General features: G+C 45.0%; 1 protein-coding gene across 2 annotated transcripts in view; it reads right to left on the bottom strand.

Annotated features, from left to right (window-relative positions):
- LOC124474649 (protocadherin-9) overlaps nucleotides 1–11,943 on the bottom strand; it is an 83,701-nt gene extending 71,758 nt beyond the window's left edge. For both annotated transcript variants that reach the window (XM_047031004.1, XM_047031005.1), the window contains exons 1-2: nucleotides 11,230–11,943; nucleotides 7,500–10,657 (exon numbers count right to left, since the gene is read on the bottom strand). In XM_047031004.1, coding sequence (XP_046886960.1) covers nucleotides 7,500–10,535 — 3,036 coding nt within the window. In that variant the 5' untranslated portion in view covers nucleotides 10,536–10,657; nucleotides 11,230–11,943. The remainder of the gene's footprint in view (nucleotides 1–7,499; nucleotides 10,658–11,229) is intronic.
- Between the last annotated feature and the right edge of the window lie 8,484 nt (nucleotides 11,944–20,427).

Raw genomic sequence — 20,427 nt, 5'->3', positions numbered from 1 at the left:
TCTGCTGACCTGAGGAATTCTAAATTCTTCTTCTTTCTCTCTCATTTTCTCAGGGAATATGATTATTCTGCAGGTCAGAGGGAAGTCAGGTTTCAAATTCCAGTTGGTTGAGCGCAAGCAGCTTTTCTGCAAGTGACCATATAGATGATGTCAACCTTTAAAGCCTATATTTATTTATTTACCTTCAAATGTATTTCCCCCACCCTCTCTCTCTCTCTCTCTCCCTCTCCCTCCCTCTCCTACTCAAATGCAGACTAAGCTGTGCTGGCGGCCTTCACAGCGTACGGATTAAGCAGAGTTAGGCCCACTTTCCATAGATACGTTGGCACTGCACTTTGAAATCCACCCTCCCTCTCTCTTTCACGCTCTCGTTTTCTCTCTGCAGCTGGTGGTTGTGAAGATGGACTCAGGGTCACAATGTGCCGGACTGAGAGAGGGTTGGCAGTGGAAGCTCTGGTGTGCGTGTATAACATTGTACGGTACACACACGTATACTGACATATATACAAAGAGTATCCAGTCAATGACGTGTGAGAGAGAGATGTACTTCAAGGGTGATGTCGTGATTACATTTACATTTAGTCATTTAGCAGACGCTCTTATCCAGAGCGACTTACAGTAAGTACAGGGACATTCCCCCCGAGGCAAGTAGGGTGAAGTGCCTTGCCCAAGGACACAACGTCATTTTGGCAGGGCGGGGAATCGATCCGGCAACCTTCCGATTACTAGCCCGACTCCCTCACCGCTCAGCCATCTGACTCCCTGACTCCCGATTACATTCCACACATTCGTGTACCATAGTGGTAGGAAGAGAGACTGCAATCAAACCTGTGGACTGTAGCTCAACCGCCTTGGTCAAATACAATCTGTATAAAAGTTCTGAGTAGTAGTATGAGACATTTATACAATGACAATTATATGAGTTGAAATGATTTGGTGTCTTCTCATTAAGTGGTCTGTGATGAGATGCTATTTGAATGTTTCCACAAACTGTTTTTCACTTGTTTAATATCCATTACGAGTGGCTGGCCGAGGAACACACAATCCCCCAGTGAAAGGCAAAGGAATTCAAAACGAGAAGGAATTAATCTCTTTGAAACATTTATTATGAAATCAAACAAGGCTTTAAGAAAACAGGGGATGAGGGTCTTGCATATTACGGATGCAAAACGAGTGAACAACATGTTTTGGATGGAGAGATTACAGTACATCGAGCAATAAAAAAAAAGCAGGGCAATAAAAGAAAAGATATAAACAAAAAGCAAAGTCCAATATTGTATGACACAGCACATTAGGCAATATTACCAGGAGTTCAATTTACATAAAACATGTCTTGTTATAATATATACAGTATAGATTTCCATGGTTGTGGTGTGCAGTGGTGGTGAGATGGGTGGGAGTGGCAGGGCAGTCAATGGCAGTCACAACTCAAGTCAAGTGTGTGACTCGGTTTTGCTTTCGGTGGCTTTGGCAGCAGCGTGTCATTGTGTGACTATTAGTTTAGACAGGCGTACACACACACACACACACACACACACACACGCTCGCACACACACACTGGTGTCATGTTGTCCTCTGTAGAGAGGTCACGTCAACAAAGACATCCCTACTCCCTTAAGAGCTGGGAGATTAGGAGGGGATAAGGCTGGGGGATGTGGAGGTGCTGGAGTGTGTGGGTGTGTCTCTGTGTGTGTGTGTGTGTGTGTGTGTGCGTGTGTGTGGCGAGGGGGGGGGGGGGGTGGTTTCTGGAACACATGGCCCCCCCTTCTGTAAAAACCACCAGAATGTTGAGGTGAACACACTTCAGTTTCAGTTGCACTCACGCCGGTACAACACGTGGACAAAACGGTCCGGACGGGTTGGGTGTGGGGGTGAAGTGGGGGGGGGAGGGGGGGTGAGGTGAGGTTGGGGTGAGGTGAGGTGGGGGGGGGGGGCGATGGGGAGAAAAGAGTGGGTGAAACTGGTGGGAGAGGAGGGGTGGGATGCATTGTTTTACTCTGTGCAGTAGTATAATGTTGGAGAGTATTTTTTGCAGTCATCTTACATCAAAGCAAGCAGGCAAGAAACATTTTCTTCTACCCTCTACTCCAGTCTAAACCATTTAAGGAAAAAAGGTGAGTGGGGAAAAAAATGATCCAAATGAGTTTTTTCGATGCCCTAAGATTGAATATTTACGGTTGTTGTTCGTCTGTTTTATTACATTATAACCATGCAGTGTTCAAATAAACAGTACGATGCAATATTAGAAAACTGTCATGTAGACCTGATTGAGAGGCCAACAAATGTGGTAAATGGGCTTGCCAGATTAGCAAAAGCATGAAGAGATGAATAAATTAATGACAGTCACACAAAAGCTCCCTTAAACTAAAGTTTGTGAGTGCAGAACGTTTTTCACAAAACAAGCCCCTCTGGGTCCACATTATCAATCAATTTGCTTCGTGAAATGACAAAGAGATGGATGGGGCTGATTTTTCTGGCTTGTCAGATGAATGAGACTGCCATGCCACATTGATGAACACACACACACACCAATACATACACACATGCACACTACATCTCTCTCTTGCTTACACACATAAACACACGTACATAACTGATTAAAAACATGACGAATGACGCGTTATGCTTGAGCTTGGTTTGACAGCAGCAATTTGATATTTGGTCCTGATGAGTGAAAAGATGTTTCTATGACGATCCATGGATGGATGGATATATGGTCACGTGGCAGAGTGATATAAATATGGGAGGACTAAACATTCTTAAGTCATTATTAAATTCCTGGTAATTTGCCATGGTCTGACTTACAGTCAGTCTGCTCATAATAGCTTTTGGGTGAACACAGAGACATGTAAACAAAACGGAAAGACTCGTACTGTAGAACTGGTCAGAATAACAACAACAAAAGTTCAATAAATAGACATGAATATAACTCCATTGTCCAGAAAGAACCTTGACAGGGAGTTTAAATGTGTGTTCTTGTTTGACCAAGGCTGGTTTACAGTAAATTATCCCTTAGGTCAAACCAGTCTCTTCTAGGTGTTACAGTAAAACTTCCACCATCTAATACAGGATGGATCAACAATCCATTTGAACTCCTTTTCAACCCGACAGGGCTTGAAGGGCCAAACGTTTACAGAAATCTTGTGTTTCTTTTGTGGAAATGCCTTGAGGCATCTTAGCATGATCTTTCACAACAAACTCCACTTCAAAGAGCTTATGTGTTGGTGTAAGGTTATGATTGTTATCGATTCATTGTTCTTCATCCATTGTTGTTGTTGGTGTCTCCCCATCCCAAAATAATTGAAATAAGTGAAAGACTGTCTTTCATTGACGATTAATAAATTGGAATAAATTACTTTAAAATTGTGACTTTTTTCTTTCTCATGTACGTAGTTTGACTACACACAAACACACACACACACATGAACCAGACCATCGCTTCCTCCAGTAACTATCTACGGAGTTCCCTCTCAACCAGAACCTTCTGCATAAGCAATGTGGCAGACCTAAGCAGAGCAAATGCATAAATAATGAAGAGATGATCATTCAAGACACTTTGCTACGATAAGAAGCATCTTTGAGGGAGACACAGCCTTGACTGGGAGCAAGAAGCAGGCCGCTTCGTTCAGCAACGGTTGTATGCCCCTCATCTCTCTGTGTCTTTGTTTCTGTCTCCCTTTCTTTCTCTCTCTCTTTTTCTCTCTCTTCATCTCTCATTCTCTTTTTTTCTCTCTCCCTGTACCACCGAGCTCTGTGTCAGCAGAACTCCGAAGATATCGCAACAGACTTCCCCCTCAGGTGCAATATTGTCATCGTCCATTAATCTTCTCAAACTCTTTGCCCTGCCGCCATCCTTGGGAGACCTCCCCCCCCCCCCCATCCCCCATGTCACCCCCCTCCCCTCCACACACTAATCCCCCCTTATTAATGTGGCAAATGAACCCACCCAAGAAGGACGACTCCCTCCAGGCTGCACAATTACAATGTTCTGTTACGACAGGAGCCTCGCCAGGCCTAGTGCTTGTCTGTCTCCACAGCACGTCCGCTCACTGGAGAGGTGGAGAGTGATCCAGGAATGCATAGCTTAGCCCCCCCACACTCCCCCTCTCCCGCACACACACACAGACAGATGCACCCATACACACATACTCTTTAAAATCCTGTCAGTCTTCCTTCCTTTCAACGCTCACGTCGGCCTTTTCGACTGTCTCTTGTATGTGGGGGGGATGTTCCTCATTGTAAAAGATAGGACTGTCTTGGGTTTATCGAAAATCTAGAACGACGCAGGAATTCAGGTCAGAGGCTGGCCTTTTCTTCCAACAGCAAATAGAAGTTTGATGGCTGCTATTGATTCTCTCTGAGCAGGAGACTGGAGGCAGGGTAAACTGGAGGCAGAGCGAACATGCTTTCTACGTGATAATGATGTCCATCAGTATGCTACTCAAACCATTATTTCAACTGAGGTTATGCCTACATCCAGCGGTACAACACCGTACTCTAATTAAGTGTAGTTTCACCTCCAGATCCCAAACTACTTCCTAATGTTATTTAAAAAAAAAATGTTTTTAGTAAGATCTTTTTTTCTCAACACAACAAATGGGAAGAGAATGAACACAGTAGAGACAGTGAAAGAATTTTAATCTTGTTTGTGGAGGTGATGGGCTGACTGGGGCACAAAAGACTGTGCCACAATGAGAGCATTTTAGCTTTACTCTGCTCTGTGTATTTCCACGCTATGTCCTAACCGTTAGATAAAAGGATAAAAAGACCATTCATATTAGCACATTTTTGGTTCAGGGCTTTGCAATGTTAAGCATAGTTGGGAATCCTGTGGAGAGAATGTCTGTAGAGATCCAGACAATGTGAAGTTTAATCAATAAATTAGATGTTTCATACACATCTCCATTGACCACTTAAACCCTCGCTACTCCCCAAACATCTATTCGAGGTCATCCCCTGCATGAGCAACATACTCTGATGCACATCACAGATCTCTGCCAAGGTCTCGGAGATTGAACCACATTTTTGTGTCTCCCCTTAAAAAAGTAACTCAATGGGAGAATAGACCTGATGGCCAAAATGATGCTCACACAAGTAGTTTCCTGGATCCTGGTATATTTGTTGGAGCAGCATGAAACTAGGGCAATGTTTGTTTCCCCTCACTCTTATTTACACTAATACTGGTCCCTAAGGGTGGTTGAAACATGGAAAAGTAGATAACAAATATTCCCGTTGCGCTATCAACAAAGTTTGCGGTGCTGCTTTAGACCTGATTCAACAGGGCATTGGTTACAGTTACTAAGGCCGCATTGCAGCTCAATATTTAATTCATTTATAGTAAAGAATAACTAAATTAATTTGATTTCCAGTGCAAATCGAATTCCTGGCAGCATCCTTTCCGAACAGACTGGCCTTTCAAGTTGTTTATGAAGGCAAACGGATTGGGTATGCCTAAAGGTGGCGAAACAATAACTCAATTGTTATCAGGGAAAATCTCTGAAGTCTTATGGTGGTGTGGACCTTTTAAAATTCACAGCAAATGAATGACTGGCTGTTTCTAAAAGCCTACTGGGTACTCCCTGGGAATCCCTGATGTAAATAAGCTACTTACATTTGAAAAAGACTATGTCCCCTATCAAGGACACAGCTCACAACACAAAAGGATTGTTTATATGCCCCTCGGCCTCATTTGTGTCAAATTATTGATTGCTATGACTTATATTGAGTTGTCGGATGCTGGAGCGAACCAATGAGGAGTTATGCTTACACACAGTGTCATATCTCGTGTCCTCTGCCTCCAAGACCAGCCCTTCCCCATCAAGCCTCCATTCTATAGCCTTCTCTCTTTCTCACACATACTCACACACACAAACAGAGGGACACACACGCACACAAACACCAACACACAAGGGATACACACACAAGCGCGCGCACCAAACACACACAAACACACACACACACACACACAAGACCCTGGATAACACCGTCAGACTTTGAATGGCTCTTTTGTTTGCTGCCTCTCACTAGGCAGTGCAGAGAAAATGTTAAAGACAACCTCAGATGTAGTTACCCAGAGCTGTGCATCAATAGGACTCACACAGTGTCACTGCTGTAAAGCCAAGCTCTCTCTCTCTCTCTCTCTTTCTCTCTCTCTCTCTCTCTCTCTGTCTCTCTCTTTCAGAAGGATCTTATCACTCACATTTTTGCCATTATCAATCTGCAGTCACACCTCTCTACTGTTAAGTTGTAAGTGTTTCACTAAGAACTGCCCCCCTTTCTCTTCCTCTCCTTGCATCACTGCCAGGAAATATCAAGCAGAGCAACAGTGCCCCCTACAGGTACAGTTCCCTCCCCCTCCTCCCCCTCCTCCTCCTCCCCTGACAGTCTCTCCTTCCTCTGCTTGGTCTCCCGTCTCCCTTCTCTCATCCTCTCTCTGTTTCTCTCCCTCTCTTCCCTTTCTCCTCCTTGCACTCCATCTCTCTGTGTGCGTTCCATTAGATTAAGACTGCGTGTTGCGTTGGGTGCTTTATTAGAGGCAAAATTAATAAGGCTTTGATAAAAAGCATCATGGATTAGGTTGAAATTTGAGGCTCATTATTGGCTAATCCTTTTTGAATTGGATGTGTATCAGGTTCTACACGGGCCTCGGCTAGTTTGCTGGTGTGCTTCCAGAGAAAGATTATTAATCTGAGTTTGTTTAGCAATCCGATACTGACACTAGAAGTTCAGTCACATGGTAGTGTAATCATTACCAGCGGTTACATGGTCATTTTCATCACTTGAAGTAATGGTGTTGTAATAATGTATATACAAAAAAGAAACATAAAATCATGTACACACTCAATACTATGAAGAGAAAGGTGAAACATCAAGTAATTTGTTTTGAAGAGAAAGAGGACATGATAGAGTGGTTCAAAGAATAACAAGTTCTTAGATAAGGGATTCAGATTTTGATCTGTACTTTTTTTGTGTTGTTGCTAATCAGTTGGGGTAAAAAAAAAAAAGGTAAAATGGTGATCTGAGTAGAAAGGTAAGAAAAAAATGTTTCTTTCACAAATGTTAAGGGCATTGCATCTTCGTACCATTAGAAATCTCACAACATGTTGGTACATTTCATCAACACCTTTGAATCACTGCTGTTGAGCATGGAAAGCCTTATAGGATCTGCCTACATTATACACATTTGATTGGATCACATCCTAATCATCTAAAAACCAAGCATTAGAAGCCTTTAGCAGGACTAGTAAGGAGTATTTACGTGACGTTTCAGTCCATACCTAAACTCAAACAGGATGGATTCATTGTTCATGGTCTTTTTGGTTTTTAAATACAAGAAAACAGCTAAGGGCTTTAGACTCGGGAGAGGAATCTCCTCCCTTCCTCTCCTGTTGCTCTCAACAATAATCTAAGAGCAAGTCTGAATCTACGCTGGCACTTCAGCACTGTTGAACAGGACAGTTATAAGCGGTACTTATAGACCAGTAAAAGTTCTCCTTTACCTGCTGTCTGGTGTGCATGGGCCCTTTCGTCTTGAACCCTCCTTGTGAGCTGCACTCTGAGGCACTGAAGTGGTCTGAGCTGGTGGAGGATCTCTTGGAGAGGGTGTCACAGCCCCCGACGAAGGTATTGTCCAACGGGAGCTCCTGAATCACGTGGTGCTTCTTCACGGAGACCGGAGTGTCGGCCTTGAGGTGGAAGGCAGACTGCGGCGAGGCGGACTTGTAGTGCCGGGCAAGGTCTGGGCTGCTGGGTTTGAAGGTGCTGGTGGGCGTGGCGTTCCAGTCGAAGCGACCCATGCCCTGCTCTTCCAGCTCGGCAGGCAGGCTGATGGTGCCGTTGATGGGCTCGTGGGCCGGGTCGTCGGGCTTGCTCTCCTCGATGGTGACAAAGTTGAGCAGTGAGCTCTTGGGCGACTTCCTTTTCTTCCGCTTCTTCTTCTTGTTCTGCTTGTTCTCCGTGTTGGGCGACATCCACTCGGCGCCCTGCTTCTTTCTCTGCGCCGCCTTAAAGCGGGAGGCGTGCCGGCAGCGCAGCATCACCGTGACGAAGATGACCACCACCACCACCATGACGCCCGCCACCATGGCGATCATTATGGTCAAGTAGTCCCCGCTCTGGTATGTCTCGCTGCTCTCCCCTATGTTCCTGTCCAGAGGGGTCTCCATGGTGCGTCGGATGAGCTCGTAGATGAACGTGGCGTTGCCCACAGTGTCATTCACGTACAGGAAGACCAGAACCAGAGTGTGGAGAGATTTGGGGTATCCCAGGTCGCTGATGTTCACTACTAGCCTGTGGAGACCAATGTCCGACACGACCGGCTTCTCCTCCAGGGTGATGTTCCCGGTCACAGGGTCGATCCTGAACAGCCCCTTGTTGTTGCCGCTGACGATGGTGTACTTGAGCTCGGCGTTCATGCCCGTGTCTCCGTCCACGGCGAACACCTCTGCCACCACCGACCCGGGAATGGAGGAGAGGGGCACCAGCTTGAAGGAGGTGTTGGACGGAGGGTAAATCACGATGGGGATGTTGTCGTTGACGTCGATGACGTTGATGGTGACCTTGGCGGCGGAGGAACAGGGCGGACGGCCGCTGTCCACCGCCCTGACGTCGAAGGTGTACGAGCTCTGCTGCTCCCTGTCAAAGGACACGTTGGACTTGATGACGCCAGAGTAAGGGTCCAGGATGAAGTTCTCGTTGTCGTTCAGGATGGAGAGCGAAACCGCCGCGTTCTCCCCGGCGTCCGAATCTGTCACGGTGATCACCCCCACCGTGCTGTATTTGGGTAGGTTCTCCGACACGAAGAACTGAAAGTGGTTGTGGGTGAATTTGGGGTTGTTGTCGTTCTCGTCCATTATGGTCACGATGACGGCAGCCTGGCTCTGGAGGGGAGGGGTCCCGTTGTCCCGAGCGGTGACTGTAAACAAGTACCTCTCCTGCTCCTCTCGGTCGAAAACCCTGGATGCCGTCAGGACCCCTGTTTTACGATCAAGATCGAAGAAAGAGGCATTGGGCCCCAGTTGATAGACTATCTCAGCATTTTTCCCGTTGTCCTCATCAGTAGCGCTAAGGGTAGTGAGAAAAAGATCCCGTTTGTTGTTTTCCAAAAAAGACAGCTCAATAACAGGCTGGGTGAAAATTGGTGGGTTGTCATTCTCATCCTCGAGCCTCACTCGAACCAAGGCAGTCTGATTCAAGCTGGGCTTCCCTGAGTCAGAAGCCACAATTTTAAAATTATATTCTTTTGTCCCCTCATAGTCAAGCAATGCAGAGGTCTCCAGCAGATACTGGTTGTCGTAAACCGCTTTGAGGTGAAAGGGGACGTCTTTCTCGATGAAACAAATGACCTTGCCGTTGACGTCAGTGTCCTTGTCTGACACTGTAATCAAGGCAATCTTAGTATTGATAGGATCCTTCTCAGAGAGGAACACCGTGCCATTGATGGGGCTAATAATATACCTCAGGTCCACATTGGGTGGATTGTCATTCACATCCGTCACGTTGATGGTGATGGTGGCTCTGGCAGGACTGGAGCTGCCGTCGCTAGCCAGCACAGACAGCTTGTGTATGGCCGTCTCCTCCCTGTCCAGAGGCCTCTGCACGGTGATGAGGCCGGAGGTGGAGTTCAATGCAAAGAGTCTCTTAGTGGCAGGAGACACCTGGGTCCCAAACACGTATTTGATCTCTGCGTTAGCCCCCACGTCTGCGTCTGTAGCCTGGAGCTGGACCACGGACGTGCCGATGGGGGAGTTCTCGGGAATATGCGCCTCCATCTGACTCTCTTTGAACACGGGTCTGTTGTCGTTGACGTCAGTGACGGTCACCTGGAGGATGGCGGTGCTGGACTTCTGAGGGCTTCCGCCGTCCTCCACCTTGATCTTCATCACGTACGTGTCCTTCTGCTCACGGTCCAAGTTCTGCTGCACGATGAGCTGTGGCCACTTCTCGCCCTCGGGCGTCTCCACAATGTCCAGGCCAAAGACGCTCTGGCCGTTCACCAGCTCGTACTTGTGGACGCTGTTGGGCCCCGTGTCGGGGTCAGTGGCGGAGGGGATGGCGAAGCGACTGTTGATGAGCGTGTTCTCCGGGATAGAGATGTTGATGACGGGGGAGGGGAACATGGGCGCGTTGTCGTTGGTGTCCTTGACGACGATCTTGATTTTGATCAGCCGGAAGTAGTCGTTGGGTAGGATGACCACCTCGATCTCAAAGGAGCACTCGCTCTCCTCGAAGGAGGGGCCCGGGCACAGCCTCTCCCTGTCGATACGGTTGGAGGTGGTGAAGATTTCGCCCGTGCTGCTGAGAACTCTGAGGAGAGGGTTGTCCCCGGCTTTCGACACTAGCCTGTACACCAGATTAGCACTCGCTCCAGTGGCAGCATTTGTATGGGAGATGTTCAAGTCCTTTGGTATGTTTCCAATGAGGACGTTCTCCTGCAACTCCTCCCTGATGGGATAGATCAGTTCTTGGGCTATCGCAGGGTCTAGCCAGAAGCAGGCAACAAGAGCAGCCAACAGGTAAAAATCCTTTAGATCCATGGTAAGTGGACAACGTTGCTTTTAACCTCCAAGATTGAAACACTTTTCCCCCGTGTAGCTTCGTTACAATGAGGGATTCATGAAATCTTGCATACAAGGGAGAGAAGACTCCGCTCACAGCCCTATGAATAAATGAAAGTGACAATTACAATTATGATATAAAAAAACATTATGTCTTATTTAACTTCATCTCATTCCTTGTTTTGGGTCTCCCTGGTCTTCAACCCTCAAATTTAACACAGAAAATCAAGTATATTTTTAACAGAATCAACAGCAGATGAGGGCAATGAAACCAACGTACATCTCCAATACACGGTGGCAAGTAAATTACCAGTTATTTCCCTACGACTTGGGTTTTAGCGTGTCTAATCTACCCTCCGTCCGTTCCATTCAGAGGCTTATGATAAGATAACACTGCACCAACCATTAAGGCAGCCATTCAAGTCTCTTACTTATCCCCGTCTCCCTAGACCTTGCACATTATGTCCATAACGACTCATTTTAACGCCTCCTAGGCTACATGCACTCGGCTAACTTGAGAGACCGGTGGAAGGCATTCATCATACTTAAATGATTAAGATTCATAAAATGTAATTAGGCTATGTGCGAGCTCCTAACGAGTGAAATCGAGTTTACCGACGCAATTGGCACAATTACATTTCTATGTCAATTTAGGGGAATATTATGTCCTTACCGTATCCAAAAGAAATCCCTTTTAGCGCGTGAGGGTACCCGAATGAGTCTGCCGTTTTCACAGGCTGCAGTTGAACCCAGCCTTCTCCAGTACAATCCCTATATTGGTTGTTCAATAGGAAAATTCAAGATAATTCCAGTATAAATATATCCTACGGTCGATACGTTAGATGCGTCCAAATCAGACACGATAAATGTTTGGTTCCATTGACAACCCAAACAGTCGCAGTTCAGAGTAAAACTGCGAGGGGTGAAATTATATTTTTTTGTAATTCACAGTCCGTTTTGTCATTAAACTTCCATGAAGAGCAATGCTCTGTCTACACATAACCTAGTAAACTGCGGTAGTCAATGAAGCTTCATAACGAACGCTCCCAGGTGATCAGTGGGGCACGGAGTGGTCCTTAGAACAAACGGTCCCGTAAAGTCATTCCGCATCTCCCGTATCTTCCATGTAAGATGCACTTAACAGTGGCACCGGGCAACCTGTTTAGCTCACAATCCCTCCATGTAGAATGCAAGATCGGTGCTTGCTTGTCCCATTATGTGTCAAGTTCAAATATGATCCGTTTAGATAGCGTCTCCAATTGTGGCATATATTTTAAGACAAAAAAAAACACGTCAAAAAGCTCTCACTTTCAGAAGTCTGATTCAATCCGTGATAAGCGGTATCAAGTCCATTTGCTTGCTGAAGAATTGTGTGCGCCGTTTATCCTCACTCTCTCCTTCTGGAACTGAATATATTGCACTAACTCTGAGTTAGCCCACGGGGGGGGGGGGGGGGGGTGAAGTACACCACATCGACGCCCCCTACTCTCGTCATTGGACTCCTTCTCTATTACAGTCGCGAGGAAGGGCTGAGCTGAGAGATGATTGGTTTGAACTAACGTCACTTACCGAGACAGAACAGTCCCTGATGAAACGCTCGGGAGGCGCTGCTGGGGGATGCGGAGATGCATAACCGAAAGCCTCGGGTCGGTGTGGGCAATATGGATATGGAGAGGAAAAACCGGCCTCTTCTAAATGTGTGTTGCTGGTGTATTTAATATGTTATATCGTCTCTGTGCATAGATTTGTTAATACAACTATGTCGTGTGATCAGGAACAGTGAGGTAGCCTGAGCAAAAAGACAACAGAACAATGCGCATCGATTAAGAGCCAGTAATTGAACAAGGACATTGCTGAACGCATAGCGTAAAATAGTCATTCAGAATGTGAGGTGCGTTTTTTTTTATTTTATTTTTTTACATCCTTTCACATTCAGAATGCACAAACTTCAAGTCAATCGTGAATGAAATTCGACAATAGGTCTTGCAATGCGCACTTATCGGACTCTCAATGTCACCGGAGAACATGTGCTTCCACTATTCAAAGTTGTCATAGCCTACGTGGTCTTCTCTCTTGGATATGTGGAAAAAAATATATATAAAGTAATACACCTAATACCATAAATATCTTTTTGAAACTCTTTAGCTTTCCTACCAAGACCGATCGGACCATAGTCCACTTTCCATACTCCAACATGTAATAGGCTAATACATAAAACAATGAAATAAAAAATCTTCAACCCTAGTCATACTATCAATTCATGAGTAGTTGGATTCCACATCAACCTACAAATGCGCATAATATATTTGTGTTAATATAGCCTACTTTATTGGTATTGTTTAAATGTTTAATTCGGTGTGTTCCTTCCTTCGTTAAATAATCAAATAATGTATTAATCAACGAATTAATGTATTATATGATAATTAATTAAAATGTTCTTGCTCACATTCCTAATCTTTGTTGGGTTCCTCCGTCGAGTCCTGTATGGTGCATTCGTCCTGCAATACAGTCAACTTCATAAAGCGACGGAGAGCGAATTACGGTGCACAGTGCCATCTAGAGGTCAACACAAAAAAAGGCCACACGGCCGAATGAATTAATTGTACACCGGAACAAATGAGGTAAAATAGATTACAGTAATTAAATATATTAATCAGAATTCTGTACAAACACGTACTGAAGATAAGTAGATAGAAAGGTGGAAGGAAGTAGTTGACAAAAGAGACAGAAACAGGGAGAGAGAGATGATAGGAAAGGATAGCACATGGATGTCATATGATGGTATATAAGTATTTATATATATATTTTTTTTACAAATAGTGATGAAAGCTCTGTGCTTCCTCTGGCATGAAGACCTGGTGGTCTGAGGTGAGAGCAAGGCCTTCTGGGAACTCCTCTCCCACTGGGCCTGCAGTCCATTAGCACAGTTGACCTTGTGGTGGCATCGCTTCTCTTTCTCTCCCTCCCTTCCCTCTCCACCTCTCTCCCTTCTTTCTCTCCTCTTCTAAGTTCTTCCTTCCCTGTCCGCTCCCCCGTTCTCTCCATCTGGATGAAGAAGTCTGAGGATGATCTGTCACTTCAGCTTCCAGTCTGGTAAGCCCCTGCTGGGAACCACAGTGTCAATGAGAACTGGCTGTGACTCCTTGGACCCCCTCCACCCCCCCTCCCCATGCCCCAACACACACACACACACACTTACTCTCCTCCTGTCATTAGGACATGCTGGCTGCCTCGTCTGTCTCCGTGTATGTTCACGTATAGGAGAGGGAGAGAGAGAGAGGGAGAAAGGGAGAGGGAGAGAGTGTAGTTAGGAGAGGAAGAACGAGAGACAGGGTGAGAGAGCATGCCTACTGTAGGAGAGAGCGAGCAACTGAAAAAGAACGGTTGGCAGACATAGTTCTGCACTTGTCGGTGTGAGCGTGTGTTGGCCTGACTTTGTCTTAGTGTATGCATGTGTGTGTGTGTGTGTATGTATGTGGAGAGAAGAGAGAGAAAGTGGAGAGAGAGGGTGGACAGAGAGAGGGTGGGAGAGAGAGGGGCGAGAGACAGATATCTGTGCTGGATCACCTTCAAGCCACGCTCAGTATTCTGTATGAAAGTGCAGGAGAAAGACAACAATCTGGGATGATAACAACGCTCTCAGGTTTATGAGGGTTTCTTTGCATCTCTGGCTAAATGAAGCTTTCAAATAATTTCCCGCAAGAAGTCAGCTCAGCTGCTGACCACAGTGATAAATAATGCAGTGTGGTAATATCTATATCTTTGGGGTTAGGTGGGGAGGTGTATGCCACCTCTGTGATCCCACACACACACACACTCGCACACACACACACTCGCACACACACGCGCATAAGAACAGGCCTGAGGGGACAAGACCTACCCTGTGGCTTCACAAGAACATTTTCTATGTGTGGGTTTGGTGTGTGTGAGTGTATTTGCGTACGTGTGTATGTGTACATGGTGTGTCTGTGTGTTTAGGTGCATGGTGTGTTGGTGTGTGTGAGTGCCTTCTGTCAATCAACCTTTTTCACCTTGGTTTGATTCTCTGATTGACTTATTGACTTTTTCCACGCTGAAGGATATTGGCTTCATGAATAATGCTATACAGACCTGTGTGTTTACCTCCTTCAGTCCTCGCCGTACAAGGCCAGTAAAGGATTCTTGGCAATTATGTTCTTCTCTGCATGTTTGTGCAGCATTTGAACTACACTGATGTTTCAATCCTTTTCAACTTTTTTTGTTTTCTTCTAAGATATATATTTATTTCTAGAATTTGTCATTCTTTACTGAACAGATTGAAGTCAAGTGTGACAGTAAAGGCAGGGAGAGAGAAAGAGGAGAAAGAGCAAAGGGCCCAGGCCGGATTTGAACCGAGGCCACAGCGGTAGGACCTCAGCTTGCATGGTAGGTCCACCATTCTGGTAAGGAGAGGGAGTGACGCATGGAGGTCTGACTCCCACAGCATGGCGCCCGTAACAACGCACGTAGTATCTGCCCTCCCTTTCTATGTCACACACACACTCACAAATAGCATGTATGTATGCACATAGATGTTCACACACATACATACACATATATACACACATTCACACACAGAGAAAGCACTTTCCCATCTTTGGCATAATGTCCCTGCTACTGGTGTTCCACAAAGAGTCAGTTATTTGCCGGCACATTGAGAGATAAGTACAGCGCATGCTGTATTTGCATTTTCTGACTTGTTTTTCTTTCATTTAAATTCCAGTGAATCTGCCGACATCTATGCAGGGAGAGAGAGAGAAAGTGGGAGGGAGGTAGAGAGGGAGAGAGGGAGATGGAGAGAGAGAGATGGAGAGAGAGAGGGAGGGGGAGAGAGAGATAGGTAAAGTGTGACAGAGAGAAAAATAAACTACAGAATACCCCCCTCCAGGGCTTCTGAATGTGATTCAGAAGAGATGATCAGATTCACACAAAAATACAGTTAAAGACAAGGAGAATCGCATCCTCAACTGTGTCAATTGTGTTTTATTTTCATATCAAAGCTATTGTTCCTCAGCATGAGTAGAAACATCAAATAAATAAAAAATTCCTTATGATTGCCCTATTCTGAGATGTGCACTAATTAAGCAGTCTCACCTTCACAAAGAAGAGAATCCATCCTGGCACGCAATAAAGGTCATGTTTATTCTGAAGGCTTGTGACTTCTTATAATAATTGTAGGCCTTACGTTTGAAATGTTATTACCATGCCAACAGCGTTGCTAGGAGTTGCTATCAGCACTTCAAAGAAGTGAACAGTGACTGCAGTTTCACGGCACCATTGGCAAGCGCACACTGTTTGATGTTAAACTCTTTTTCCATGTTGTCTGTCCACCTTTGTGATGTTTACCTGAAACTAAGACTGCAGGCCAGACATTCATAAACAAAGTGTGCGTGCACACATGTGTGTATGTGTCACCTGTATTGCATCTGTCTGTGTGTGTGTGTGTGTCTTGCATTTGTGTCGCAAGTGTGCCTGTGTCATCCATGTCTGTGTGTGTGTGTATGTTTACATTGTGCCTGCTTGGCAGTGTTTTGCACGCGCGCGCGTGTGTGTGTGTTGGCTCGTGCGTGCGTGTTAGTCATAGAGGGAGGACAGTGATTGAGTTAGCAGCAGGAGCTCCCCAGGCAGAAGCCTAGGTGAAGGAGGCTCTCTCACAGCTGCTGGGGTTCAGCACTGAGAGTTAATGAAGTACGAAACACTTTGCATGTCCTGCCGTGACACCCCCCCACACACCCCGGACAAACCTCATGGAACGTTACGGGCCGTGACGTTCTATAGAGTGGGAACAACAGAAGGAGACTCCTCTGCTTTAATGGCGAGAATGTCTATTGTGTTGGCTTGTGGTTTTAACTTTTGCGTTTAGGGGCCCACAATTGCTGTCATATGCTTACTGTACACACCTGGTTTTAGATAGAAAGCGGCCTTGAACATGTAGTTTACCTCAGGGATGATGGGTGACCAGGAAAATAGTGTAGGTTTTATTATGCGTGTGTAGGATTACATTGAAAATTGCAAATCTGTCCATTTATTAAGAAAATCATACTTGACAGTTGAATCCTCAGTAATTTAAAAAAGCTGTCCCACATTTGAAAACAAACATACACCCAAGGCCCAATATGTTGTCCTCTCTGAACACTGCTGAAAGAGGCTAGGGTCTCTCTTGAGTGGGGAGATGAAGAATCAGACCTAGCATTTCTCTCTGCAACACCCCTCAGTGTTTTCATCATCGCACACACCATGCCTGCGCTAGCTAACTCAGCACTCAGAGGAATTTTGAGCCATTTGCCGAGACCACATTTTACATTACATTTAGTCGTTTAGCAGACGCTCTTATCCAGAGCGACTTACAATAAATACAGGGACATTCCCACCGAGGCAAGTAGGGTGAAGTGCCTGAGGACACAACATAATTTTAACACGTCCGGGAATCGAACCGGCAACCTTCTGATTACCAGCCAGATTCCCTAACCACTCAGCCACCTGACCAGCTATGTGTCTGTGAGGACTTGTGGTGACCCGGCACATGATGGGGATCACAGCAACAGTCCAGCTTCAGACACACAGGCTGCTGTCAGGGGACAAAGTCATGAGCAGCTTCACAATCTCACAGACAGCTACGAGGTTCTGTTGGGGTGTTGTTCACGCTTGGGGAGGTGTCAACTGTACAGAACAGTCGTCCACTCATTGACTTGAATAGAAATCCGCGAATGCACTACTGTTAAGAAAGGTTGTACTTGACTGAAATATAAAAGGCTTTGTGCATGAATCATCAAGTTTGGATGTTGAAAAAAATACAAAGTGAAGGTGTACCTGGTGAGGCATGACGTGAGCCGGTATTGATCCTGTCCTGGGCAGTATTTGATCTTACGTGTCAAGCAGAGACACTGAAAACAAGAAAATATTCAAGGACATTAATAATTTCCCAGTTTAACTTTTAAAGGTGTAATTTCAATCGGCTGGCTATCTATGGCTTTTCCCACTTAGTATTTGAGAGGCAACACTCCATTCATAAATAGTCTATGTAGTAGAGTGATTGACACCTTGTGTGATCAATAAAGATGCCCTTGGTGGATTGATGTTTCAGACAGCGTGAGCAAAAGATATCCCCTTCTATTCTCACCCTTTTTCCTTAATCTCCCTCTTCTCTTCCTCCTTCTCTTCCCTTCATCTTTCTTTCTTGCCTCCATCTTATTACATCCCGTTCTCTGTCTTGCTTTCTCTTTCTGTGTGTCTATCATTCTCTCTCAACCTTTGTCTCTCTGTCTCTGTCTCTTTCTCTCACACACACACACATACCCTCTATCTCTTTCTGTCTCTCAATCTCTCTCCAAAACGTCTCTTTCTCTCACGCACTCGCATATACACACTTTCTCCATTTCCAATCCACCCCCACCCCTCCAACCGTTCCCTTTCTCTTTGACACATTCAAATCACATATCACTTTCAGGACGTGTTCTGGGAAAGGTCAAGCGTTGCCATCTCGTTTTCTCCTCCTCAAACATGAAAAGGGGAACCTGTCGGTAGTGGTTTGGTGAGAGAACACGCAGTCAAAGAAAGAAGGGAAAAGCTAACAGCTTCCCTCCCTGTTCAACAAGGACTCTGATTTTCCTTCAAACATCTTAGAGGAAAAGAAAATCCTGCATGTTCGCTTCGTGGTGAGCTCTCTCTACTGCTACTGTGAGTTTGCCAGAGTCAGTTAGATGGAGTTACATGATTGTGAAGGTACACAGAAATCTTCCTCATTGCAGTGTTTGGTGAAGATGGCACAAAGAGGTACAATAACTCGCATTGTTGCCTCACAGCACAGGTCTTCTGAGGCTGGTTTCCTGTGAAGCAAGTTGGGAAACAAATACACACACACACCTATAGAAACACAGATTCATACACACACAGAAACCAAGTGCTGTACCGCCATTCCACAGTCAGGAAGGTAACCGTACCACAGAGAACAATTATGAAATAATGACTAGAAATTAGTAACCCTTTATCAATAGATGTCGCTAGGACGTGTTTCTCTCACTTCTTTCTCTCTGTCTTTCACACACACACACACACACACAATAACCTGTACACACACAAACATATAAGCACTCCACTCACTCCATCTCTCTCTCACACAAACAGTGCTTGTTAGTGGTTCCTAATTACATTCATTTTCTTCAGCACTTTTGCCATTTGAGTATAATATGACTGGAACAGTCTGACAGCAGCAGGATGAAGACATGCTGTATCCAGAGCAAATGTCTTTCCTTCAGTAAATGTCAACCCACCCAGTCTGATGCATTATTTCACATTAGCCCTCATTACAGAGATACAACTTGTCAAGTATAAGTATGATAAATGTTTCTATTCTAGGATTGGTTGACGCCATGTTACAGATTGTTTTGAATATTTTGTTAAGTTAAATTAGGCATGTGTTGTATTCATTCTGACCAGACTTGGATTGCTGGGTGGCTTTAATGAATCTTGTAGTCAGAGTGAGAAGTCAAAAACAAAATCACCTGTCATAACATCTCCAGGCGTTAACATGTGGCTCTTACATGGGGGACGTAGCAAGCAGAGGTCATGCCCTAAAACTGTGAGAGAGCACTACCACATAAGACACACAGTCACACCTTCACAAATACACACTATGTAACACAGCTGGCCCAAGCAATCAGATCATTATCTTGACATCCAAATAGTCGTCGTGTTTTTGTAGCATTCAAGGTTTGATTCAAAACAAGACAAAAGTATTTAAAGTGACTCACAGCATAGACGTGTAAATGTTGGGCTGGCAAGGAGGATAGTGAGAGAGGAAGGGAGGGGAGGGAGGGAGCCGAGGATGGCAAGGAAGTGTGTGTGTGTGTGTGTGTGTGTGTGTGTGTGTGTGTGTGTGGGTGTGTGTGTGTGTGTGTGTGTGTGTGTGTGTGTGTGCGTGATGTGTTCAACATCTGCCAATGTTCTGGGCTTGGAAATTTGTAAATGAGCAGGAAGTAATGACATCATCGTTTGTGTAAATGTGTAGGTGTGTGTGTGTGTGTGTATACATGCGACATGTATATGGTGAAATCGTGTCAAATCTCACCCTATAAGGAGAAGCAAGTATCTGGTTACTATAAATGACTGGGGGATTTTGGACAAACAGTGCAGTGTATGCGCTAAAGGGTCTGTACGTCATGTTTATATTGTATTTAACATCTACTTGAGATTTTGAAACTTCACTTTAAAACACACGTTCAACAATATAACTGTCCATCTACAACAGTTTTTTTGTTAATAATTAATTACTGGCTTGTCTTGATTGGTAGTTTTTTTGTCTGCATTGAAACACCCACCAACTGTGTGTTAATAACTCGATGTTTTCATGCCCCTGGGAGAAATGAACTATGAGATAGAGGCCGTGTTCCAAACAGACTATTGTTTTCCTTCAATTCTTTATAACCTTGTTTTTTTATGTAGTTTTTCATTAGCTTTCCATCTTTCATTGTAATTTCATCTCGTTTTGTGGAAGTTGGCTGCCAAGCTGAAGCGCGTGTCTGTGTGTGTGTTTTGGGGTCGCCAGGGATGCATGCTACGTGTGTTTACGGCTGCTTCTGTTTGCATAATTCATTATCTGGTCTCAATATAACTTTATTATATCGACAGGTGATAAAATATTCTCCAGATAGCCAACACAGCCTGCCAACTGCTGTCTGTTCTATTTCACAAAGATAGCGGAGACAAAAACTGCCATCTGTTGCATTTCACCTCAAGGCTAATAAAATCCGTCCATAAGAGTCAAGGTGTTGGTGTGATAATGGAACAAACACAGAGAAACAGACACCAAGACTCCAGGTGAGGATGTTTAAAAATATGTCTCTACTCTGTGAAG

Source organism: Hypomesus transpacificus, chromosome 12 (genome assembly GCF_021917145.1).
Source record: "Hypomesus transpacificus isolate Combined female chromosome 12, fHypTra1, whole genome shotgun sequence".
Taxonomy (NCBI): domain Eukaryota; kingdom Metazoa; phylum Chordata; class Actinopteri; order Osmeriformes; family Osmeridae; genus Hypomesus; species Hypomesus transpacificus.
This window is presented reverse-complemented; position numbering and strand designations above follow the sequence as displayed.